At 57.3% G+C, this 20,878-nt stretch overlaps 8 protein-coding genes across 8 annotated transcripts; 3 read left to right on the top strand and 5 right to left on the bottom strand.

The window, feature by feature from the left end:
* Positions 1–328: 328 nt before the first annotated feature.
* Positions 329–1,328, bottom strand: BKCO1_1000411 (gtp-binding protein ryh1; the record flags this gene model as incomplete). The annotated part of the gene is made up of 6 exons (XM_020269806.1): positions 329–387; positions 445–717; positions 818–947; positions 1,024–1,112; positions 1,189–1,214; positions 1,288–1,328. The coding sequence occupies 6 exons, from the start codon at positions 1,326–1,328 to the stop codon at positions 329–331; spliced, it is 618 nt and encodes a 205-aa protein (XP_020135076.1).
* Positions 1,329–2,090: 762 nt separating this feature from the next.
* Positions 2,091–3,691, top strand: BKCO1_1000410 (60s ribosome subunit biogenesis protein nop53; the record flags this gene model as incomplete). Its single annotated transcript, XM_020269805.1, has 3 exons — positions 2,091–2,224; positions 2,450–3,406; positions 3,466–3,691. The coding sequence occupies 3 exons, from the start codon at positions 2,091–2,093 to the stop codon at positions 3,689–3,691; spliced, it is 1,317 nt and encodes a 438-aa protein (XP_020135077.1).
* A 435-nt stretch (positions 3,692–4,126) lies between these two features.
* BKCO1_1000409 (trapp complex protein trs85) lies at positions 4,127–7,063 on the bottom strand (the record flags this gene model as incomplete). The annotated part of the gene is made up of 2 exons (XM_020269803.1): positions 4,127–5,532; positions 5,587–7,063. 2 exons carry the CDS (start codon positions 7,061–7,063, stop codon positions 4,127–4,129), a joined length of 2,883 nt encoding a protein of 960 aa, XP_020135410.1.
* A 318-nt stretch (positions 7,064–7,381) lies between these two features.
* Positions 7,382–10,204, top strand: BKCO1_1000408 (trna nucleotidyltransferase; the record flags this gene model as incomplete). The annotated part of the gene is made up of 3 exons (XM_020269802.1): positions 7,382–8,213; positions 8,263–8,826; positions 8,880–10,204. The coding sequence occupies 3 exons, from the start codon at positions 7,382–7,384 to the stop codon at positions 10,202–10,204; spliced, it is 2,721 nt and encodes a 906-aa protein (XP_020135409.1).
* Positions 10,205–10,719: 515 nt separating this feature from the next.
* On the bottom strand, positions 10,720–12,264 carry BKCO1_1000407 (fad nad-binding domain-containing protein; the record flags this gene model as incomplete). Its single annotated transcript, XM_020269801.1, has 1 exon — positions 10,720–12,264. The coding sequence occupies one exon, from the start codon at positions 12,262–12,264 to the stop codon at positions 10,720–10,722; it is 1,545 nt and encodes a 514-aa protein (XP_020135407.1).
* Positions 12,265–13,148: 884 nt separating this feature from the next.
* Positions 13,149–14,303, bottom strand: BKCO1_1000406 (methyltransferase domain-containing protein; the record flags this gene model as incomplete). Its single annotated transcript, XM_020269800.1, has 3 exons — positions 13,149–13,188; positions 13,250–14,113; positions 14,173–14,303. The coding sequence occupies 3 exons, from the start codon at positions 14,301–14,303 to the stop codon at positions 13,149–13,151; spliced, it is 1,035 nt and encodes a 344-aa protein (XP_020135318.1).
* A 2,048-nt stretch (positions 14,304–16,351) lies between these two features.
* On the top strand, positions 16,352–17,784 carry BKCO1_1000405 (archaeal flagellin n-terminal-like domain-containing protein; the record flags this gene model as incomplete). The annotated part of the gene is made up of 2 exons (XM_020269799.1): positions 16,352–16,382; positions 16,433–17,784. 2 exons carry the CDS (start codon positions 16,352–16,354, stop codon positions 17,782–17,784), a joined length of 1,383 nt encoding a protein of 460 aa, XP_020135408.1.
* Positions 17,785–19,051: 1,267 nt separating this feature from the next.
* Positions 19,052–20,425, bottom strand: BKCO1_1000404 (uncharacterized protein; the record flags this gene model as incomplete). The annotated part of the gene is made up of 3 exons (XM_020269798.1): positions 19,052–20,117; positions 20,180–20,238; positions 20,312–20,425. The coding sequence occupies 3 exons, from the start codon at positions 20,423–20,425 to the stop codon at positions 19,052–19,054; spliced, it is 1,239 nt and encodes a 412-aa protein (XP_020135320.1).
* Positions 20,426–20,878: the final 453 nt, after the last annotated feature.

The raw sequence follows: 20,878 nt of genomic DNA, 5'->3' as shown, positions 1-20,878 counted from the left end.
AAAGGGTCTGGCGCAATCGACACGGGCGGCATTCACAAAACTAGTGGCTATTTCACATTACTTTGAATACCAAAAAGAAAAGAAATAGTTTGTCGTGTCTTGGACGCATGCTCTCATTACGCAATATCTTTCGTCGGCATTCTAATCATACAGCGTGCTCCCAATATTACCGCATCCATGGCCGTCCCTATAACGCCATGCTCGCAATGGACCCACCCATGACCGGAAGCGGTGCGAGAGGGCATTTACAAAATAAACACGCCGCTGCGGTTTATACAATAATCCGAAGGTAATCGTCGAGGTCGGGAAAGGCAACCGAAGTGCTCGTTTAGCAGGCGCATCCTTGGCCCTCCTCTGGCGGATTGGGGTTGACGTTCACGTCGATCACTGCCGAATGGTCAGTAAAACTCTGCCAAGAAGCCGTCTGAGGAAAGGGAAACTGACTCTGGCTTGGGTTTTGCTGGTTCTCGCCCTCCATGCCGGGCAGCGCCTGCGCAATGCGTCTGAAAAGCGTCTTCACGTTATGGCCGAGCTTCGCGCTGGTCTCGATGAACATGAGGTTGTTCTTCTTGGCCTCCTCTTCGCCCTGCGCCGTCGTAACCTCCCTCTTGTCGTTCAAATCCGTCTTGTTGCCGACCAAGACAATGATCACGTCATTGCCGCGTTCGCCGCGCACGTCATCGACCCATTTCCGTGTGTTCTCAAAGGACTTGCGGTCTACAAGTTGTGTGTCCAGTCAGCCTCCGAAAGCTCGAATCGCCGCGCAACCGTAGATGGTACGACACGGGCTATAGTGGGGGGTCTTGGAAAGGTTTACTGGAGATGTCATAGACGACAACGGCGACACTAGAATCGCGGATGTACGAGGGAATCAAGCTGCGGAAACGCTCCTGACCGGCCGTGTCCCAAAGCTGTAACCGGACGGTGCGGTCCTCGAGGTACATGGTCTGCGGGGTGCAATTGGTCAGCTGTCTCTGCGAGGAGAATGCGGTCGGAAAGCTCCAGGAGCTCGGGAGAACGCACCTTGGACAAGAAATCGATACCAATCGTTGCCTGGTAGGTGTTGTCGAACGAGTCGTACATGAAGCGGGTGATCAGGGACGTCTTGCCGACTGCAGCAGAAGCGTTGTTAGCCATTGCGACTGGGAGCAAAGCTCCGGCGACGCGTGTGCGGAAAGGCAGGCCTACCGCTCTGTTCGCCCAAAAACACCAGCCTGTGATCGAGTTAGCCTCCGCTGGCGTTCAGATGCAGATGAGCTGGAATAGCGGGGCAGCGGGCAGGCTTACTTGAACTTCTTCAGCGGGTTGGAGTAGCCTGATTGCGCCATCTTGATGTGTGTTGTGCAGAGAAATGCAGCGGTGGAGCGCGCGAACAGTCAAGGGGAGAGGAGGAAAAAGAGAATGGAATGGTCGGTGAAGGCGGCGGCAGCGTGTGGGGATATACAACTGTCACGTAGTCGCTCGGACGGCGCTCAGACGCTGTTCAGGAGGGCAAACACCCATCACCGAACGCAGAGAAGGTGCAGGGATCCCGTGCCAGTCCAAGCCATCGGGAGCTCGCTAGCCCGCAGTGGGTCTAGCAAGTGACGGAGAGGGTCTTATCGATGCGTGCGACAGAGCTCCCCGCGGATACAACAGCCGTTTCAGCCGGTTGATGCCCCCTTTCCGCCGAGGTTGGCAGGTGAAAGAGTGCGGCTCAGCAAGCTTCTACGCGTACAGCCTGATCGGAGACTTTGCGGCGACAACTAGGCTTCAATCCAAAGCAGCTGAGAACGGCACAGTTCCTGCCGCCAAAGGCTTTTCCGTTCTGTTGTCGCCTTCTGCCAGCACTTGTACGTATGCGTAGGGGTGTTCGTGCTAACCATCTGGAGCAGCAAAAATACAGTAAGCTTTGGGCAGCTTGGGCCCCCTGCCAAGATAGCTTATCGATAAGCTCCGACGGGCGGTGAGGGAGGACGAACGAGGCTGACCGGAAAAAAAGTGCGCGCGCCCTGACCAGCACCGGACGCATCTCTCACGGCATTTGCGCCTAACAACCAACAACGCACTCTGCCTTGGCGCTGCAGTCGTCATTCTCGGACACACCCACCATGGCGACGATCTCCGGAGCACCTCAGCAGCGCAAGCAGCCCTCGCGTAAGGGCAAGAAGGCCTGGCGCAAGAACGTCGATGTTTCCGACGTGCAGACAGGCCTTGAAGGAATTCGCGACGAAGTCATTCATGGGTAAGACTCTCACAGGCTTATACAATTTCGTGGGAAGCTTTGCATCTCCATGAAGAACCCATGCGTAGGATGTTGAAGCGGAGCACCGGACGTGAGCGTGTGAAGTTCTCCGCTAAAAACACGTCCGGACTGGATTTTCGAGCCCTTTTGAGTGGAGCTTTGTCTATTGCTGCGGCCTCGGCTCTAGTCCAATTGTTCCGTCTGCCTCTCTAACACGTTCTGCAGAGGCGTCGTCGCCGACAAGGCCGCAGACGAGCTCTTCGCCGTCGACATCGCCGGTTCCACCGACATCAAGAAGGAAGTCGAGAAGCGTCACAAGCCGCTCAAGGCCGAAGAGATCCTTGCCCAGCGCTCTGCCGTCCCCGCCGTCGATTCGCGCAAACGTTCGTCCAAGATCACCGACGGCATCATCGAGCCGAGCAGCAAGCGCCACAAAGTCGGCAAATATGTCTCGCACAAAGAGCTGCAGCGATTGAAGAGCATCGCGCATGGTGGCGACACCACCGAGAAGGACGTGGTCCAGACGGACGGTACGGTCGCGCACGATCCCTGGGCGATGGAGGAGGAGAAGGAGGATCCCCGCTTCTCGTTTCTGCCGAAGAAGAAGCCCATCCGCGAGCCGGAGACGTTGAAGCACTCGCCTGTTGTGCTGTCGGCGAGCGGGAAGCCGTTCCCCGCAGTGAAGAAGCCCGAAGCCGGCAAGAGCTACAACCCTACGTTTGAGGAATGGAACGCGGTGCTTGAGCGCGAGGGCGAGAAGGAGGTTGAGGCCGAGAAGAAGCGGTTGCGCGAAGCGGAAGAGGACAGACTACGCGAGGAGCGCGCTGCTGCGGCCGCGGCCGAGTCGGATCCAGAGAGCGATGGCAACGAGAGTGCCTGGGAAAGCGAGTGGGATGGCATTCAGAGCGAAGCCGAAGACAGCTACCTGAAGCAAAAGAGACCCGAGCGGAAGACGCCTCAGCAGCGCAACAAAGCAAAGAAGAGAAAGGAGGCTGAAAGGCAAGCAAAGTGGGATGCGCAGATGAAGAAGAGGCAAGCGCAAGCTGAGCAGATTAAGCAGCTGGCTAAGGAAGTTGAGGAGAAGGAGAAGTTGAAGAAGGAGCAAGCACTCTTGAAGAAGGACGAGGAATCCTCTGAAGATGAGGAGGAAGTCGTTCGGAGAAGAAAATTCGGCAAAGCACCGTGCGTCCCATTCTTTCCCTTTGTTTCTTTCTGGAAATTGCTTCTAACATGACCTCCAGAGTCCCCGAAGCTCCCCTCGAAGTGGTCCTCCCAGACGAGCTACAGGACTCTCTGCGTCTGCTCAAGCCCGAAGGCAACCTTATCAAAGACCGCTACCGGAACATGATTCTCCGCGGCAAGATCGAGTCACGGAAGGGTGGCCAACGCAAGCAGCGGAAGACCACCGTCACGGAGAAATGGTCATACAAGGACTGGACGCTGGCGAAGGCGAAAGGAAGATATTAAAGGCGATCATGCGTTGTTCATCGTTTCCATACCATTTGCATATCAGGCGTTCTCAGGTGCATTACAGCATAATTCAATCAAAAGGATGATGGACTCCTGCCTCTACCGCGCAGTGCACGGAAGTCAGATCAAGGGTAAACCTATGCCTTGAAGTGCCTTGAAGTCTTATGTCCAACGAAGGCAATAAGGTATCTAACACGAAACAAGCCGTGGAGAAAGTCTTTCTTCTCAACACTTCCCACACTCGGTCTTGGAAAGGAGAAAGATAATGGAAACGCCCCAATGTCCAATGCATCAGTGTCCTGACGCAAAGTTGTGATCCCTATTCTACGCATTACCGACCTCCTCAAAACCGAGCTCCAAAAGAGAAGGGGGAAAAATCTACCCGTTGCCGAGATATCAAAGCGAAGGTATAAAACAATGTGCACTGGCTGACTACTCGATGCTCTTCTCACCCACAGCCTTCTCGTCTTCTTCTTCTTCTTCCTCCTCCACCACCGGCACCATCTCACCCGCAGCTCCCTGCCCGCTCTCCGCCTTCTCGAACAGCTCCTCCTGCGCGGCCGCCGCACCCTTCGGCTTGTCCAGCTGTTCCGGCGTCAGGAACGCCATGGGGTCGCCGTCATCGCGCGTCCGTAGCGGCGAGAGTGTGTTCTCGCCCGCGAGCGGCGGCACGACGGCGCCGATCAGGCTCTTGCGGTGGCTCCGCTTGTCCTGGCCCAGCGTCTCGCTGATCTCCTCGACGACCTCTTCCTCTTCCTCTTCGGCCTCGATTCCCGACGCCTTTCCGAGGAGCGCCGCCTCGCCGCCCTCGCCGCCTTCTGCGCCTTCCTCGCCCGCGGCGAAACCGACGCGCGAGGCGAGCCGGCTCGCCACGACGGCCTGGCGCAGCTCGTCCATGAAGCCGCGCATGCCCGCGAACTCGACCGTCTTTGGGACCGCCTTCTCGTCCTCCGCGTCGACGTCCTCGTTCAAGCCATAGAGCGTCGCGGCGGCATCGAGGCACTTCTCGGCTTGCACACTCTTGTCGAGCTTCATCCAAGCGTCGGCCGCCAGGACAGCCCATTGGCCGGCTTTGCGACGGCGCATGCCCCAGCTCATGCTGCCCACGCCTCGCATGCTTGTATAGCAGTCGGATATGCGCTCGGTGAAGAGAGCGTGTCCGATGGCGCCGACGAGGCGAGTCTCGATGACTCGAGCGGCCCATCTTGCAGCGTCGTCGCAAGCTGAGTGGCCACGCATCTTTAGGAGTTCCAGGCTGAGGACCAGGCCTCGAAGTGCGTTATATGGTGCTTCGCAGCGGGCGAGATATGAGTAGCTTGCAGTCTCGAGCATTTGGTCGATGTTTTCTATGCGGGTCTTTGTGGACATGCTCTGCGTTACAAGCAACGTGCTTATGACAGTCATCTCGTTTGCACCTGCATAGTATTTCCAGGCCTTGTCGTTGTTGAAATCGGAGCGAAGGATTTCGTAAGTGCTGGATGCCAGCCGAAAATCACGGAGCATAAAGGCATAGTCCGCCAGCTTCCGCATCAGAGCTTCTGGTGTATCAGGCCTATAGAAGCCTTGAAGCGAGTCGTAATTACTGCCTGATCCGCCTTGAAGCGATATGCCCGAATTTCTTGAAGAGGATCCAAAACCGGTCCAGCGTTTAGATAAAGACATGAAGCGGCCGCTTATACCTTTCCGTTTGGATGCAATTTGCTCGTTCCATTGCATGGCATACCTTTCCATCGTGGGGACGATAGACTGAGTGACGAGCTCACGAACGAACGTACGAATTGCAGTAGCATCGGACTCGAACAGGCACGGTGTTGGATCTTCAACATCCTCCGAGGTTTCTAGCGGAAAAGTCAGTTGTAGCCTTGTCGAAGGAAGAACGGTCAACACTTTACCTCGTTTCTGAATCTCAGCCAGCTCTTCAGAAGCCGAAAGCCAATCGCTCATGGGAAGTCGAACTGCATCGTCATCGGAAGAGACACATTGAGTACTCCTCAGTCGTAACAGATGGCAATGCAAACCAAAATGCCTCTTCATCTGCTCATACAGCGCTGTAGACTTGCCAATGTCATCATGATCTTCATCGTGCACCAGCACGTAATATCGTAAATAGTCGTTATTAACCCATTGCGGCAATCTGTGGTCCCCGTTATTTGTGCTCTGGTACAGCTGACGCAGCTGTTCAATTGGATTCGGGCAGCGGGAGCTGATAGCTATGATGCAGGCCACCGGATGGGAGAAAGTCTCGTGGGGAGAAATGGGTAGTCCAGAAAGCAATCGACGCAAATACAGTCGGTAAAAAGGCGACGAGGACCCGGGCGCTTCGGCGCTTGTCCTCTTAGAATTGAAGTAATCGTCCGCGGCGCTCCCCATCTGCAGCTCTGCAAACGACAAGTGCCGCTCCACGGCCTCCTCTATGAGACCAACGTCCCCGCCCACTCTTACGAAAGGGAAGGGTTCCCCTCTGGGATCGCCATTTGCGCTTCCCGGACGAGCCTCGGTGCTGCGTCGTGGGCGGACGCCGAGCCCATCCTTGAGGCCTGTAAAGCGAACCCCGAAATCGTCCCAACTCTTGCTCGCACCGTTGCTATCCCGGATGGTGACTTTTCCCTGAACGCAGTCGCCATAGGGCCGTATCAGCTCCAGAAAGCCCCCCGCAAAGCCCTTGGTCCGACATATTTCTTCGGTATCGGGCGAGGCGACAACGCCAACGTGTGGCACGAAAGAGCGGAGGATGATGGCACGGATCTCATCGGTCGCGCCGGGGGCGGAGAGTACTGGCGAGGCAGTGCCAGTGCGCGGGGGCGGCGAGAAGACAGAGCCGGCGATTATAGGAGCATGCGGAGTGGAAGTGCCGGATCCCGGGGTGTTGGGTCGCAGGGTCGACGTGGAGGCAAAGACGGAGGAGAGAGTGGCAGTAGAGCGGCGGTTGGGCAGGCTGGATATGGATGAGGCTATGGACGGAGCGGGCGACGATGTGCGCTTGGGAAGTGCATTGGTGCGGCCGGAATCTATGCTTGAGTTGGGAGAATGCAGCGGCCCGTCATCTCGTGAAGGCGTCATGGGAGCGTTGAGCAGGCCGGTGGGGGGGTTGGTGGCCTCGCAGCGTGGGCGAAACAGGGCATGGATTGACCAGAACGGAGCGGTTCCGCGATGAGAGAGCTTGGACGCGTGGAGGATCGCCGCGGAGGGTTTGGCAAGCGGAGTGTGAGGGAGTGGGTTGCGATAGAAGCGTGGCTTGGCCAGCAGAGCAGGTGCGCGGAGCAGGGATGTGCCTGCCGATCTGCGCGAAAACCCGCGGCAACTAAATACGTCAGCTCCGGTATTGTCGCTGCTCTCGCTGCTGCCAAACGCTGCAACCTGCACCTTCATCCGCCAAAGCGCAGAGCCGCACCAACCCGGCGCTGTTATCCTCTCGCTTTGCCCGTTCTGCCTGCCGTCACATGCATGATACCCCGGCTCGTCCCCCGCGTCGGCTTCCTCCCGCTCCTCTCCGGCAGCATTAAACCCCGGCCCCGAATTTCTCTCTTACAGTCATCCGCATACCAACTCACTGCACGTGGCTTGCAGCACTCCCTTCGCTGCATGTCCTTGCGGTCTCCTTCTTCCTCGCCGCACCCAGAAGAGCGCAGCTTGAAAAGACGCAGACTCGAGGCCCCCGTCCTCACTTCGGCCTGCCAAGTAAAAACAATGGCTACCAAGGCCACGCTGGAGCTTACCGAAGTGGAACAGACCCTGCGCCAGCTGCTGCTCGATGTTGCTGAATACATTGACAACAATCCTCTTCCCGCCTCTGAGGCACACATTCAGCTCCCCGAAGACCTGGCCAATGCCAAACTCGTGCTTCGCTTCACCGGCGGCTGGGTGAGAGATAAACTTCTTGGTGTCGAAAGCCATGACATCGACGTCGCAATCAACAAAATGACCGGCGAACAATTTGGTTTGCGTCTTAAAGAGTACTTGGAAATCCCGGGCAACCCAGAGAAGTACGGTCTTGAAGGTGTAGCTTCGTCAGACAAGGCTGGCACGTCTGCAAAGAACAAGCAAGTTGGCGGACTCCACAAGATCGAGGCCAATCCGGAGAAATCAAAGCACCTCGAAACGGTGACGACCAGGATTTTGGGTCTTGACATCGACCTAGTCAACCTACGGAAAGAGACGTATACTGAGGATAGCCGGAATCCACAAATGGAATTCGGCACACCGAAAGAGGATGCTCTCCGCCGCGATGCTACCGTCAATGCTATGTTCTACAACTTGAACACCTCAGTAGTTGAAGACTTCACTGGCAAGGGCTTTGAAGATATGGAGCTGCGCATCATCCGCACCCCACTCGAACCTTACCAAACCTTCAAAGATGATCCCCTTCGCGTCTTACGCTTGATCCGTTTTGCTAGCAGGCTGGGATACAGCATCGAACCTTCGGCAGAGGAGTCCATGGGCAATGAAGACATCAAGAAGGCCCTTCACATCAAGATCAGCCGGGAGAGAGTGGGCGTCGAGTTGGAGAAGGCGCTTAAAGGTATGTTAGTCGACATGATAAAGAAGTCGTACACTAAAGCAACTCGCAGGACCCGATCCGCTCGGTGCCATTCAGTACATCGACCGTCTCGGCCTTTACACAACCGTGTTCTCAGATCCCACAAAAGACCACAACTTCACTCCTCCTGCCAATTGGCCTGTCGCGTATCAGTGCCTTTCCAGGATACTGCAATCTCAAGAATCAGCCTCAACGATTGTTCGCTCTATGGCGATCCTGGATGCAGAGGATTCGTACCTGTCGTGGCTCATCTCGGCGATCGTCCCGTGGACCGATGCACCGGAGCCGCAACCGCTGAAACCAGGCTCGAAAGCACCTCCTCCAGTAGCTTGCTCTGTTGCAAGAGAGGGCATCAAAGCTCCGAACAAGGTTTGCGATGTTATGACGGCGTCAGTCAGGAACCTCGAGGAGATCCGTGGACTCAAGGACAAATTCAATGTCCAACAGCGCCAGCCGCATAAAAAGTCTGAGGGTGACGACGCTGGCGCACCCGACACTATCGGTATGGCTATCCGCAAGTGGGGTCCAACTTGGAGAAATCAGGCTCTCTTTGTGCTTTTGTATGAGGTCTTGAACCATCCTGAAGGAGAACAAGGTGAGTTGCAGATGATCGGCGTTCCGTCAACAAGCAGCTGATGTATATGACAGAGATTATTCGGTCCTACGGCCAATGGTTTGAGCAAGTTCAAAAGCTTAACCTCACAGAGGCTTACGCCCTCAAACCTCTGCTAGACGGAAAAACACTTGCCAAGGCGTTGGAGACACCTCCTGGTCCTTGGATGAGGTCTGCTCTCGACGTAGTCATGGCTTGGCAACTGCGGAATCCCGGAGTCACCGATACGGCCGATGCAGTCGAAGAAGTTCGGATTCATCGCCAAACCGAGGATAGTAGCTCTGGCAAGCAGCAGGCTGGTAAGAAGAAGGGTGAGCTGACTTCCCACCTCGCATCACACTTCCTCCAGCTTACAATCCGTCCGCTTTTCGCGAAGACTCAAAATCCCGCGGTGACCGCTCAAGGTCGTAAGAGCATCCAGTCTCCTGGCCCTCAGAAGACTCGTCTCTTTACCGAGGACGAGTCTGAAACGAGACCTTGGAAGGGCCAGAAAGAAGGCTACGTATTGGAACTGCTGCGCTGGGTTCTCCTCAAGACGGACGCCGAAGGGATTGAGAAGATCTGGCCATCGGTTATTCCGCCCATCCTTGCTCTTGTCGACGACTCAGACCCAAAATACAAAGCAAAGGGTTGTGACCTCCTTAGTCTGCTACTGGAAATCACACCATCTTCGCTGCTCAAACGGACTGGCCTTGCCCAAGTATTCAAAGATGCTCTCGATCCATGTCTCACATACCTCCCATCTCTCACGCCAGAAAGCGAGTCCATTACTCTCCTCGATGCTGCATACCCTGCCCTCATTTCTCTTGCTAGAACACAGCACCCCATCTCCTTACCTGTAGACCCCCTCTCTAACGCGGCCCATGAGCGAGCTAAAGCACTGGATAAGCTGATTTGGGACGGCATTTTGTTCGCTCATGCTCATGCTGGCGAGCACGTCCGCATCGCACAATGCTTATTCATGCACCTCGCCTCCATCATCGATGAGCTTGGTGTGCACTCTGTCAAGCACCTCAAGAACATCGTCCCGCTTCTATCAGGCACGTTGTCCGAGCCGCTCGGTCCTGCCTATCCACCACTGCCAATCCAAGCGACTCGTACAATGCAAGTCATGATACAGAACTCATGGATGCGAATCCAAGCGTGGAAAGCCGAAATTTTGAAGGGGTTGTCGGTGTGCTGGGTGAGGCTGACGGCGGAGGGCGAGGAGAAGGATGGGTTCGTGGAACTGAAGACGGAGTTGCGGAAGACGGTGGATTTGCTGAAAAAGGCTCTTGATGGTGTGGAAGGCACGGAGTGGGAGGCAGATACAAAGAAGTTGATCGATGCAGATGGGAGGTTGGAAGGATTGCTGGCTTAGATATCAGCAGCATACTATGCGAGCAACACGCAAGTTTTCGAGGCTTGTGAGGGCGGAATTTGGTATCATCTTGTGAATGGCTACATACATGACATGAAAGATAAGTTTGCCTGTATGATAGGTGTCCGTTCTGAAAGTTCCTATTCGAAAACGATCATCTCATCCCCAAATTTCCTGAATACGCGAGCACTTTCACCCAATCTTTTTAATCTGCTATGCTGCCTCGGGCTGTTATTTGAAGTGACTATATACCGTCATGACACACCAATCACTGTTTATATAAACCCGTCAACTGCTAAAGCTTATCATCTAGAAACTTTTGAGGACGTATGAAATTACTCAAGAGGTCAAGAATTAACCTTTCCTGAGTTTTTCTCTTTCCCAATGCTCCACTTTTTAAATCCATCATAACGCGTAACCCCAGTCAACAACGTCTTTCCACAACTCAACTCAAACCAGCCCCACCACTCTTCTATCGCTTTTCCTTCATTCCATCCTCCTCCCTTCGCACCTCCTCATGCCGCCGACGCCGCCGCTATCTCCCCATCCCCCTCACCCTCCACGACCACCCACCCCTTCGGGCTCCTCAACCCCAGCCTCTCCGCCACGCCCTCCGTCTCCCTCGCCTTCCGATTGACATTCTCCATCTCAAAGCCGGCAACCGCCTTGTACTCGCGCCCGATGGCCTCCAGCTCCTCCTTGGGGATGACGTCGTGCACGTCGGCGAAGCCGTCGGGCGCGCGCTCCTCGGCCAGCTGCAGCACGTGGTCGGGCCCGTTCGCGCGGTTGGCGTAGACGATCTTGCGCGTGGGCGGCAACCGCAAGCGCTCGTACTCGGCCAGCGCCTCGACGACGCCATCATCGCCGCTTGCTGCATCGCCGCTGCCGTCACCGCTGATCTCCTCGACGACGACGAGGCACCGCGCCAGCGTCTCGGCGTCGATGATGGCCTGCGTCGCGCCGTTGCTGCCGATGGGGTACATGGCGTGGGCGGCGTCGCCGAGCAGCGTGACGCGGCCGAAGCTCCAGCGCTCGACGGGCGTGCGGTCGCACATGGGGAACTCGTAGACGGCGGGCGCCCTGGCGATGAGGTCCCGGACGCGCAGGCCGCCGCACGTCCACGAGTCGAAGGGCGCGGCGAAGCGCGATTTCGGGACCGCGGCGTTCCAGTTGGTTTGGGCCGGGGGGGTGGTGTCCGGGTCGGAGGCGGGGCGGACGCGGAGCTCGGCGATCCAGTTGACGAGGGGGCGGCCGGCGTTGGTGGTGGTGGTGCTGCGGGAGGAGATTGGGTAGGCGATGAATTTCTGGTCGGCGTGGCCGGCCCAGACCATGGAGCGGCCGGTCAGGTAGGGGGCGTCGAGCTCGAGGCAGCCGCGCCAGAGCATGCGGCCGGAGAAGTGGGGAGGGCCTTCGGTCGGGTAGAGCTGGCGGCGGGCGGTGCTGTTGATGCCGTCGCAGGCGATGAGGAGGGCGCCGGTCTTGGAGGGGATCGAGGCGGGAGTGGGCTCCGCTGTCGTTGCTGTGGCGGTGGTGGCGTCGGGCGCTACGGACGACGAGGACAGGGGAGCGCTGTTGCTGCTGCGAGTGCGTTGGATGAAGGTCGCCGTCACGGTGCCCGCCGCGTCGTCCTGGGTGAAGCTGGCCAGGGCGTGGTTCAGGTGGACTCGCTCGGCGCCAACGCGCTCCTTGACGGCGTCCAGCAGCAGCATCTGGAACTCGCCGCGGTGCACGCTGTACTGCGGCACTGCGTAGCCCGCGTCGACACCGCGCGGTTCGGAGAGGATGGGGTCACCGTGACGGTTGTAGAAGTTGAGCTCGGCTGTGCGGATGGCGGTGCTGTCGAGCGCCGGCTGTAGGCCCAGGTTGCGCAGGATGAGTGCCGCCGACGGCTGCACATTGATGCCCACGCCCAACGCCGATAACGTCGATGACGCCTCGAAAATGTGGATGTCGGTGTAGCCTGCGGCGTGCAGGTGCAGCGCCGTCGTTAGGCCTCCGATCCCGGCCCCCGCGATGAGGATGGTGGGTTGCGAGCTCCGGGGCGCGACAAAGGACGGCATCATGGCCTGGGAGATTGCGACTTAGGAGGGATGTATAGTAGAGGCGGAGGTAGAGTTCAAGACGTTGATGGCAGGAGACTCATAAGACAAACAGCGAAGGAAGGGAGCTCCGGAGTTGCTAGGGTTTAGACGTTTAGATCCACCGCGACTGTCGACTGGGCCCGTACTTGTAGTAGTTCGGATGTCGATTTCGGCAGTTTTCAAAGCGGCCGAGCGTTATTAAATAGGGCATTGTGAGGCAATAGAAAAGCGCTAACAGCCAGGGCTCCAGAAAGCAGCTATAAGGACTAGGATTAGTGCGTGGTGCCCGCCGGTCAAATACGAGAATGCTAGGGAGAATAAAATACCGAGACTAGGGTAAGACCTAGCAAAAACTAGATAGCAGATAGGGAGAGAAGGTTCAACCGCCCAACCCTTGTCCGATGTCCCTTTCAGCCGCAGGGTCCCTGCGAGATCGGGATGCCCACGTGAGGGGTTCTCCACACTCGTATTAACTGCCGAACGTCCCGGCAGATGATTGGTGCAGAATCGAGGAACCCATGGCGTGAGAGATATACTGTGGTCAATTTGCCGAGGCGACGCTGCTCTATGCGCAGACAGGCTCCATTGAGCGCTTGGTATAAGCTAGCGTTGCTGTTGGAACGATGTGTTCACCGTATGTTTTGTCCAGATTATTGTACGGCTGGCTGAACGTGCATTACAGGGTCCAAGCGTTGACTCACACTCAATTGTTAGTGTCAATAATCCTTCAGGGCATGGCTTTAGTTGACGATCGCGCGAGATTCTGGAAACAATCTTATTGGGTATATCCGCTATTGAATCAATGATTCATCCAAACGACAAACTGCGCCGCCTAGACGCAACGAGGTTTTCAACCCGCTGGCTCATTGCGCATCGAGAGGCTTCTGGGCGTAAACAACATGGCTGTTCACAGGCGATACATGGTTAGCATGCTCTCGAGAGTCGGCTAGAAACATAGACTCACAAGTTATGTTGTGCCTGCAGCTTCGGATTGCTCAAATCTTTGCGGACATCGGCGAGGAAGACCTGAACCTCCTCGGGCTGCCAACCCTGGGCGGTAAAAACGCGCATAGCGGCGCTCTCCAGGCCCTCCCTGAACTGCACCAGATCGAGGGCGCCGACTTCCTTCATCTTCCGATCCTTGGGCCAGGTGCCGACGGGGATGGGAAGCAGCTTGTGGGTAACGTTCACGAAGCCAGCATCTCTGACCCAGCCTTCAAGCAGGGGGCCGGGCTCGGGCTCCCTGCCCCATGCCTTGACGCCTTGGATGACACCATCACACCACTTGTCCAAAGGACATCCCGGCTTGAACTCGCCGCCGGTGGTGTAGAACTTCATGGTGAAATCCTGGAGTTCGATCCAGCCTCCGGGCTTGAGGAATTGGTATGCTTGCTGGACGAGCCTCGGCCAGTCCTTGATGGTGCCGGCGAGGTAGCGGGCATGGATGTAGTCGAACTTGGTGCTGTAGAGCCAGTCCTGCTCACAGTCGTCGATCTCGAACTTGCAGTTGGGCGGAAGCATGGCAGGCTGGATGGGCGACAGGTCAGTGCCCAGGACGTCGGCTGAAGGGTACTCGTCGGCCATCTCAATGGCCCATATGCCGGTGCCGGTGCCGATGTCGAGGATCCTCTGGGGGTTCTCGGCGATGGGGGCCAAATGCAGCTCTCCGCCACATCTCAGGGTAAGGATGTGGTGGAACAGGTCCAGGCGGTCCATCTCGGCTTCGTCATTGGGCAGGAAGTACTTCTCGCCATAGGCATGGTAGCGGCGGCCGTTCTCGAAGGTGTAGTTGAAGATGCTGGACCTCAGAGAGGTGGTGTAGCTCTCGCTGCAGCGGGCGGGTCAGAGGGTGGCGCGAGGGAGCACGGCGTTAGGAGCAGCACATACGCATCGTCTCCCAATGCAGAATCCGTCTCACTGTGCGAGTCGGCCTCGATGACAAGGTCGGGAGCAGGGCCGGCGGCGGCGGGTTCGGGCTGCTCGGGGGCGGTGTTCTGGGGCGGCTGGGGTGAGGCCATGTCGGGCGGTTTGGCGCTGAGGTGCAGAAGCTGGAAGTGACAGTTGCAGAGGACAGGAAGAAGCCCCTCTTCTTTCTGGCGGAGGCAGGAGCAGGAGCAGGTGCAGGAGAATGGCGCCGAGGTTTGCGCCTGCTTCGCACCGTTACCGCGCCAGCGGGTTCTTCAGGTGCGAAAGGAGCATGGGCGGCGACCAATTTGCTCCGGGGTGGGTCGGCCGTGAGGCGTGCGGGATGGGGGCATTGCGCCGCAGCGCCGGCCTTCGCTCGCGCCATCCCCTTGCGACTGTCAGCTGCTCCGTCCTGAGGGAGCTGAGCAGAATCATCATGATCGCCCGCCCGCCCGCCAACCCTGGCCGATCCCACGCGACGCGCCATCGGCCCTTTTGCTCATCTCGCGGAGGGCGCTGTTTGTGGCGAGTTGGCTAGTGGCCGTTGGCAGCGCTAACCACCAACCTTGGAAGTATCAATCAGCTACGGCGTCGCCCCGTCCGTCTGTGTCGTCCGTGACTGTGCAAGCTCACAGGACCCCGGCTCCGTGCACGTGCAGACTTTGTTGGCCGTCTTCTCATGAGCCCTCTCCGCCACCCAACCTAGCCTCCACGCTCCCCGTCTCCCGGAACGGAACGCCCGTCTCCCGAACGCCAATGCGCGCCTGGGCTGTCATGGCTCCGGCATCCCCGCTGTATCCGCTTTCGCCTGTTCAGTCAGCCACTTCTCCGAAGACCGAGCCAAGCACCACACCATCTCCAAGCCTCGGAAGCCCGCTCCGCCCTATCGCACCGCTGGACGAAAGCGATTGAAAACCATCGTCCTACCGATTCGCCATTCAGCTCTGTTCAGCCCATCATCCGCCGCTCCCACGCTTAGTCACCGCTTCGGATCCCGGCTGCGAAGTCATTAACGTACATCTTATAATACTCACATGCAGCCTCTAGCGAAGCTCACTCGTTCTATGACCAATCTCAGCCTCCGCGTCACTTTTCTGCATCCTTTGTCGATATGTGCCTTCGCCAAGTATGCTTTGGAAGTCGAAGCATCAGAAAATACCAGTTAGCTAGGTATGCACTCGCTTCAAAATCTCGCAGCTGGATTTTTAGCGCCAAAGCGAAGTCCGGAAGGATTTTACGATTCCAGTCGTGACGGCGTTCCACTGGAGTTGAAGGGCGGCGCGGATACCGAAGCTCTCCACTGCAAACCCCCCCATGAGACTGCCGGTGGACGGGCCTCACCTCCCTTGTGTTCTATTCGAGTCGTCCAAAAAGCAACATCAAATCTTTTTCGGTCACTAATCAGCCTCAACCTCCTGGCTTTTACTTCTTCCATTCTAGAATTGACGAATGGTTCGTAGCCTTGAAGTAGGTCATGGCAGAAGGGAAGACTAATACTCCAGGCTTATCAGCGAAAGCAGACAAGCCGTCTCAATCTATCGAGAAGCCCGTTGTACATACATACAAGCTAATTGCGGTTTCTACGACAACTAACGTCAACCCCGGATTTCTTGATCATGCGCGAACATATACATTCAGCTCTTGATTTGAAACCGCAGCTCAGTGTTCAGCAAGACTGACCAATTGCAGAAGATGAATACCATGTGGTGGTTTATTTTTAGACCCCAGCGGCCGACAGCGCACGCAGTCAGCCCCCACGCGATACTGTTCCCAACCCCGCTTCTCGATTGGGAGATTGACACCTACACGCAAGTGCCGGATCTGAAATAGTGTTGCTGACCTGCATTTCACCGTCCGGACCCCATTTAAAAGGCATAGCCTTATGAAGCCTGGATTCATCCTTCATGTTGTGCCTTTTGACTGTGGCTGGCTAACATTGGAATATAACTGCTGTCGTGGCCGCCCTCTACGATTACAGATTATATGATACCACTTCTTCTTCTCCAGCTCCCCCTTTGCTCCTGCATTTAGCGTTTGTAGCGGTTTTTTGTTTTATTTTTTTCTCTATGATACCCCTTACCTTCTCATAACGGGCATATGTTGGATTCTTGACTATTGAACAAACGCCCGCATTGAAGTATTCGCACGGCGCACTTACAACATGACTTACCACGACATTGACATTCCTCTACGTACGCATTCAAGTTCTACCCTGGCGAAACCTAGGCTTACCCCTCGTCAGCCGCCTTCATCGCCATTGATTGGACTGGCATGACTCTTGCTCTCATCCCTATCCTCTTCCGCTTCCATCTGCGCCGACGCCAACGCCACCTCCAACCTCAATCCTCCACTCGAAACCTCTCCGACGCCCTCGTCGTCCTCTCCTGGCTCTCCGGCATCGTCCTCGTCAGCATCAACACGTGGAAAAACAGCCTACGCCAGCACTACACACACCATCCACCATCCACACTCTACTACGGCGTGCCCCGCCCCCTCGCCGCGCACCTCCTCTACGTCTCCTGGATCTCCCTCTTCTTCATCTACATCTCCCTCTGGTCCGCCAAATTCGCGCTCCTCGCCTTCTACGCCAGCCTCCTGCGCCTGCAGGGCCGCTGGGCCCGCGTCACGCTCGCCTGCGCCACCCTCTTCGCCGCCGGCACCTTCGCCCTGCACGTGGCGCTGCTGACGCGCTGGTGCCGGCCCGTGTCCGCCAACTGGAACGTCGACGGCGAGCTGTGCAGCGCCGTGCACGACATCCACAGCGTCACCGTCTCCACCGCCGCAAACGTCGCCACCGACCTCGCCATCCTGTGCATCCCGCTCTTCGCGCTCGCGTCGCTGCTGCGCCGCGACTTCGTCGTCGTCGTCCCCACCAACGTCGGCGCCAGCGCCAGCGACGGCAGCGGCATCGGCATCAGCCACGCCGCCGACAGCTACCACCTGCCCCAGGGGGGCTCGTCGCGGTCGCGGTCGCGGTCGCGGTGGTCGTCGTCGTCGTCGTCATCGTCATCATCGTCGCTGCTGTCGATCGGCGGGCTGGCGTTTGGCAAAGCCGAGCTCAGCGGGCTGGCGCTCGTGCTCGCCATGGCGGCGCTGAGCATCACGGCGGCGACGGCGCGCTTCGTCACGCTGGAGCTGGTGCGGCACGTGCCCAAGGCCAGCATCACGCACACCATCGACGTGTGGGCGCTGGTCGAGATCGTGGCGAGCTTGCTGGCCGTGTGTCTGCCCAGCCTGCGGGCGTTTGTGAGGGGGAGGAGGCGCGCGGCTGCTGGGAAGCGGGGGGGTGTAAGCGGGGATCGATCGGGGGCGGAGAGGAGGAAGGAGATGGTGGTGGTGGCGGCGGCGGATGGGAGGATGGGGGAGGGGGGAGGGAGGGGGAGTGCGGGGGTTGCTGCGGTGATTGAGATGGAGGAGGGCGTGAGGTTGGGTGATGGCGGGCGGCGTCAGGGTGATGCGGAGGGGAGTCTGAGCGTGCTGCAGGAGGGAGCGGAGACCAAGACGGTGGATGCGAGGGGAGTGGACTCTCCGCAGTACTTGGGCGTGGTTGGAGGGGCGCGGACGGCGAACACGAGTGAAGAGAGATTGTTGTGAGGGTGGATTTTGTTTATGTGCAGCTCGGAATTTAGTCCGATACTCCCAACCTCATCTTGACGTGTAACCCTCACTAAGCGGGATCGTGGCATCCGTCCAATTCCCTCATTCTCAAAATCCCTCGGTGACGCCGCCAATTGTGTTGGAATGATCCGCGCAAGATCGATCCTAACGCAGAAGTCAAGGCAATGGGAACGGACGAGCAAGAACATCGTCCGTCCAAATTCAGATGTTGAATCCAACAATCGCCCGATTACTGCGGTTGTCTCCGTTTCGAGAAGTACTGTGCAAGCATTTACCAAAGTGGCAGGCCGCATGCGATCGTTCCCTCACTCGGTCAATCCCTTGAACTTTCATCTCAGTCGCCTTTGTACACTGCTCAGCCGGATGCATTCCCGCTCTTACCAGAGGATCGCTTTTCCAAAGCCACAGGAGATCTTTCCTACCCGCATTTCTTTAGTGCCGCAACAAAGGACCATCGGGGGGGGAAAGCGGATCACCCGACGCCGCGCGGCAGTCTAAATGCAATTGTGTCCATTTTTTGAGACGCTTTGACCGGTGCGATTCTGATCCAGTACATCGGGAATGTGACAACGTTTTTCTTTCGTCTATCAAGGCTCTCGTGGGGCGTCAGGTCCTGGTCTCGTTCTCTCTATCCCCTGTCTTTGTAGCGGCATCCCGGATGCACATGGCTCATCCAGGTGAGACGGCAGCATTTTTGAGCGCTTTGATTGTCTCCGGCCGCCACTTGGAAGGCATTCTCCAATGAGCTTGGCGGGAAACATTGAGCCCTGACAAATACGTGCGAATCAAACCAAGGACAGACGAGGGCTGAGCTGTAGTGCCTATCAGTTAGATTATCACATTTGATGACTGCCATGAAGGAGCCATGCACTTGCAAGAGTCTCTTTCCGAAGGCAATTGTATCAAATCCCACTTCAATTGTTTCAGTAATGAAGAGATGACAAGGGTTTCACCACCATCTAACGTATACAAAAGAAAACAAAATAAAAGCGCAATTTACGACTGAGTGGTATCCTTCTCTGAACTTGAAAAAAAAAACAACGACAGTAGTCTGTGCCAACCTCGGCCCCAGAGAGAGCACTTTCAACTTTGTATGCCCCCATCTCGTCCTCTACCACACGCACAAGCAACACCAAACCGTCGAGTATTAAAGAAAAATAGCATCGTCCAGACGAAAGAATCAAAAAGTGACCACGCACCGCCTTCGTGCAGGTTCCCTCCTCCACCGTAGACCACCACCACCTCACTCTTTAGCCCCACAACCACACCCCGACCCACCCAACGTGACTTCCGAATCCCTCCCCAAGCTCTCCAAGCTCTTCGCTTCATGTAGCCCACCACCACCTCCCGGCCCCCTCCCACCTTCGCCACTCACAGCCCCCCGCCTCTCCGACCCCCCTTTATAAAACCCACCACCACCACCGTCTCCTCCTCCTCCATGATCCATCCCACCCCCCCTCTCCCACTCCAACCCCTGCCCCACAAACCCCCACTTCCCCCTCCTCCTCTCCTCCATATCCACCTCCGACACCGCGCCCACAGCAGCAGCACCCCCCAACCCGCCCGCCCACGCCCCCGCCCCCGCCCCCGCCCCCGACAACCGCCTCAACTTCCTCACCCTCCGCTGCTGCTGCTGATGCTGCTGCTGATGCTGATGCAACGGCGAAGGCATCGTCGACGACGTCCTCGACGACGACGTGTTTGTCGTCGTCGTCAGGTGGTGGCAGCTGCTGCCCCTGCTCTCCGACGTCATGGCGGCCTCCTCGGGCGAGACCGGGTGCGAGTTGTTCCAGCTGCCGCGGAGGATGTTGATGGCGGAGAAGCGGCGGGATTGGCGCTTCGAAGGGCTGCTGCTGGTGGTGGTGGTTGTGGTGGTGGAAGCGGCGGCATGGGCGGCGGCGGCGATGACGGCGCTGGGGAGGGGGGAGATGGTGGAGGATGTGGATGTGGATGTGGCGGCGGTGGGGAGGTGCGGGACGGAGTAGGGGGGGTAGTTGTTGTGGTTGGGTGTTCCGCTGGTTGGTGGGGTGGTGGTGGTGGTGTTGGTGGAGAGGTGGGGTGCGGAGCAGGAGGTGTAGGTGTTGTTTCTGTGGGTTGTGGAGGCGTGATGGGTACGGTCGGGGTGCTGCTTGTGGTGAGGTTGTTGGTCAAAGTAGCACGAGATGTTGCTGTGTGTGAAGAATGGGTTGGTCGTGGTGGCGGTGGGTGTGGGTGGCGTTGCGGTGCCTGGGAGCGAGGGGGAGAGGATCGGGAGGGGAGGCGTGGGGGGGAGCGTGTCGAGGAAGGCTTTTTCGCGGAGAAAGGCTTCTCTGTCGAGTGGGAGTGGTCCTGTCAGCAGTCTTTTTCTTGGCTCCGAGTAGAGTACACTTACTGCTCAGGTGTCAACCCGTCAAATCTGATTTCCATCCGGCGGAAATCTTTTGGTGGATGCTGTTTGTGCGACTCACTATTAGCATGGTCGTCGCTGTTGCAGCCCCGTCGTCCGATCACATTTCATACGTACAATCTCGATGGGCTGCGCAGGTTTCTTGCGTGCACCGCAGCAGGAGAGGACCGGAGCCAAGAAGATGTCCTTGACTCTCGCAAAGCTCGTCCGTTGGTCGTTAGGGGAAGCCATCTTTGAGGCGTCAAGATAAGGTATTTGGCCAAGGTTATTGCCGTGATGATGTTGTAAGGTCGGACATCCGCCTTTTTCAGCGAAGGGTATCGTGCATCAGGATAGAATAGAAGCTACAGAACCAAATGGACACGCCTGCTGGAAATGACTAGACGAAGCACACAAATTACACGTAGGAGGGGTGCGTCTGATACAGACGGGGCGGTAGAGATGGTGGCGTCGACGAGGGCGAAGAGGGTCTCTGAGAAGCGAAACCAGGCTGATGTTATAATCAGGAACATCTCGGTCGAAATTATGGATTCCCGTCGAGATGAGTCGCCACGCGGCAGCCGCTTCATTCCTTGCGTGTCATAGACAGCTCTGCGAGGAGCTTGGGCTAGGCATTCTTCGTCCGTCGAGGACAAAGCGGGCAGGAGGTCGGACGTACGGGGTTACGCTTCGATACCGCTCGCT

This window comes from Diplodia corticola, assembly GCF_001883845.1.
Source record: "Diplodia corticola strain CBS 112549 chromosome Unknown scaffold1, whole genome shotgun sequence".
NCBI classification, from domain to species: Eukaryota; Fungi; Ascomycota; class Dothideomycetes; order Botryosphaeriales; family Botryosphaeriaceae; genus Diplodia; species Diplodia corticola.
Note: the sequence above shows the minus strand (reverse complement) of the source record. Positions and strands in the feature narration are given on the sequence as shown.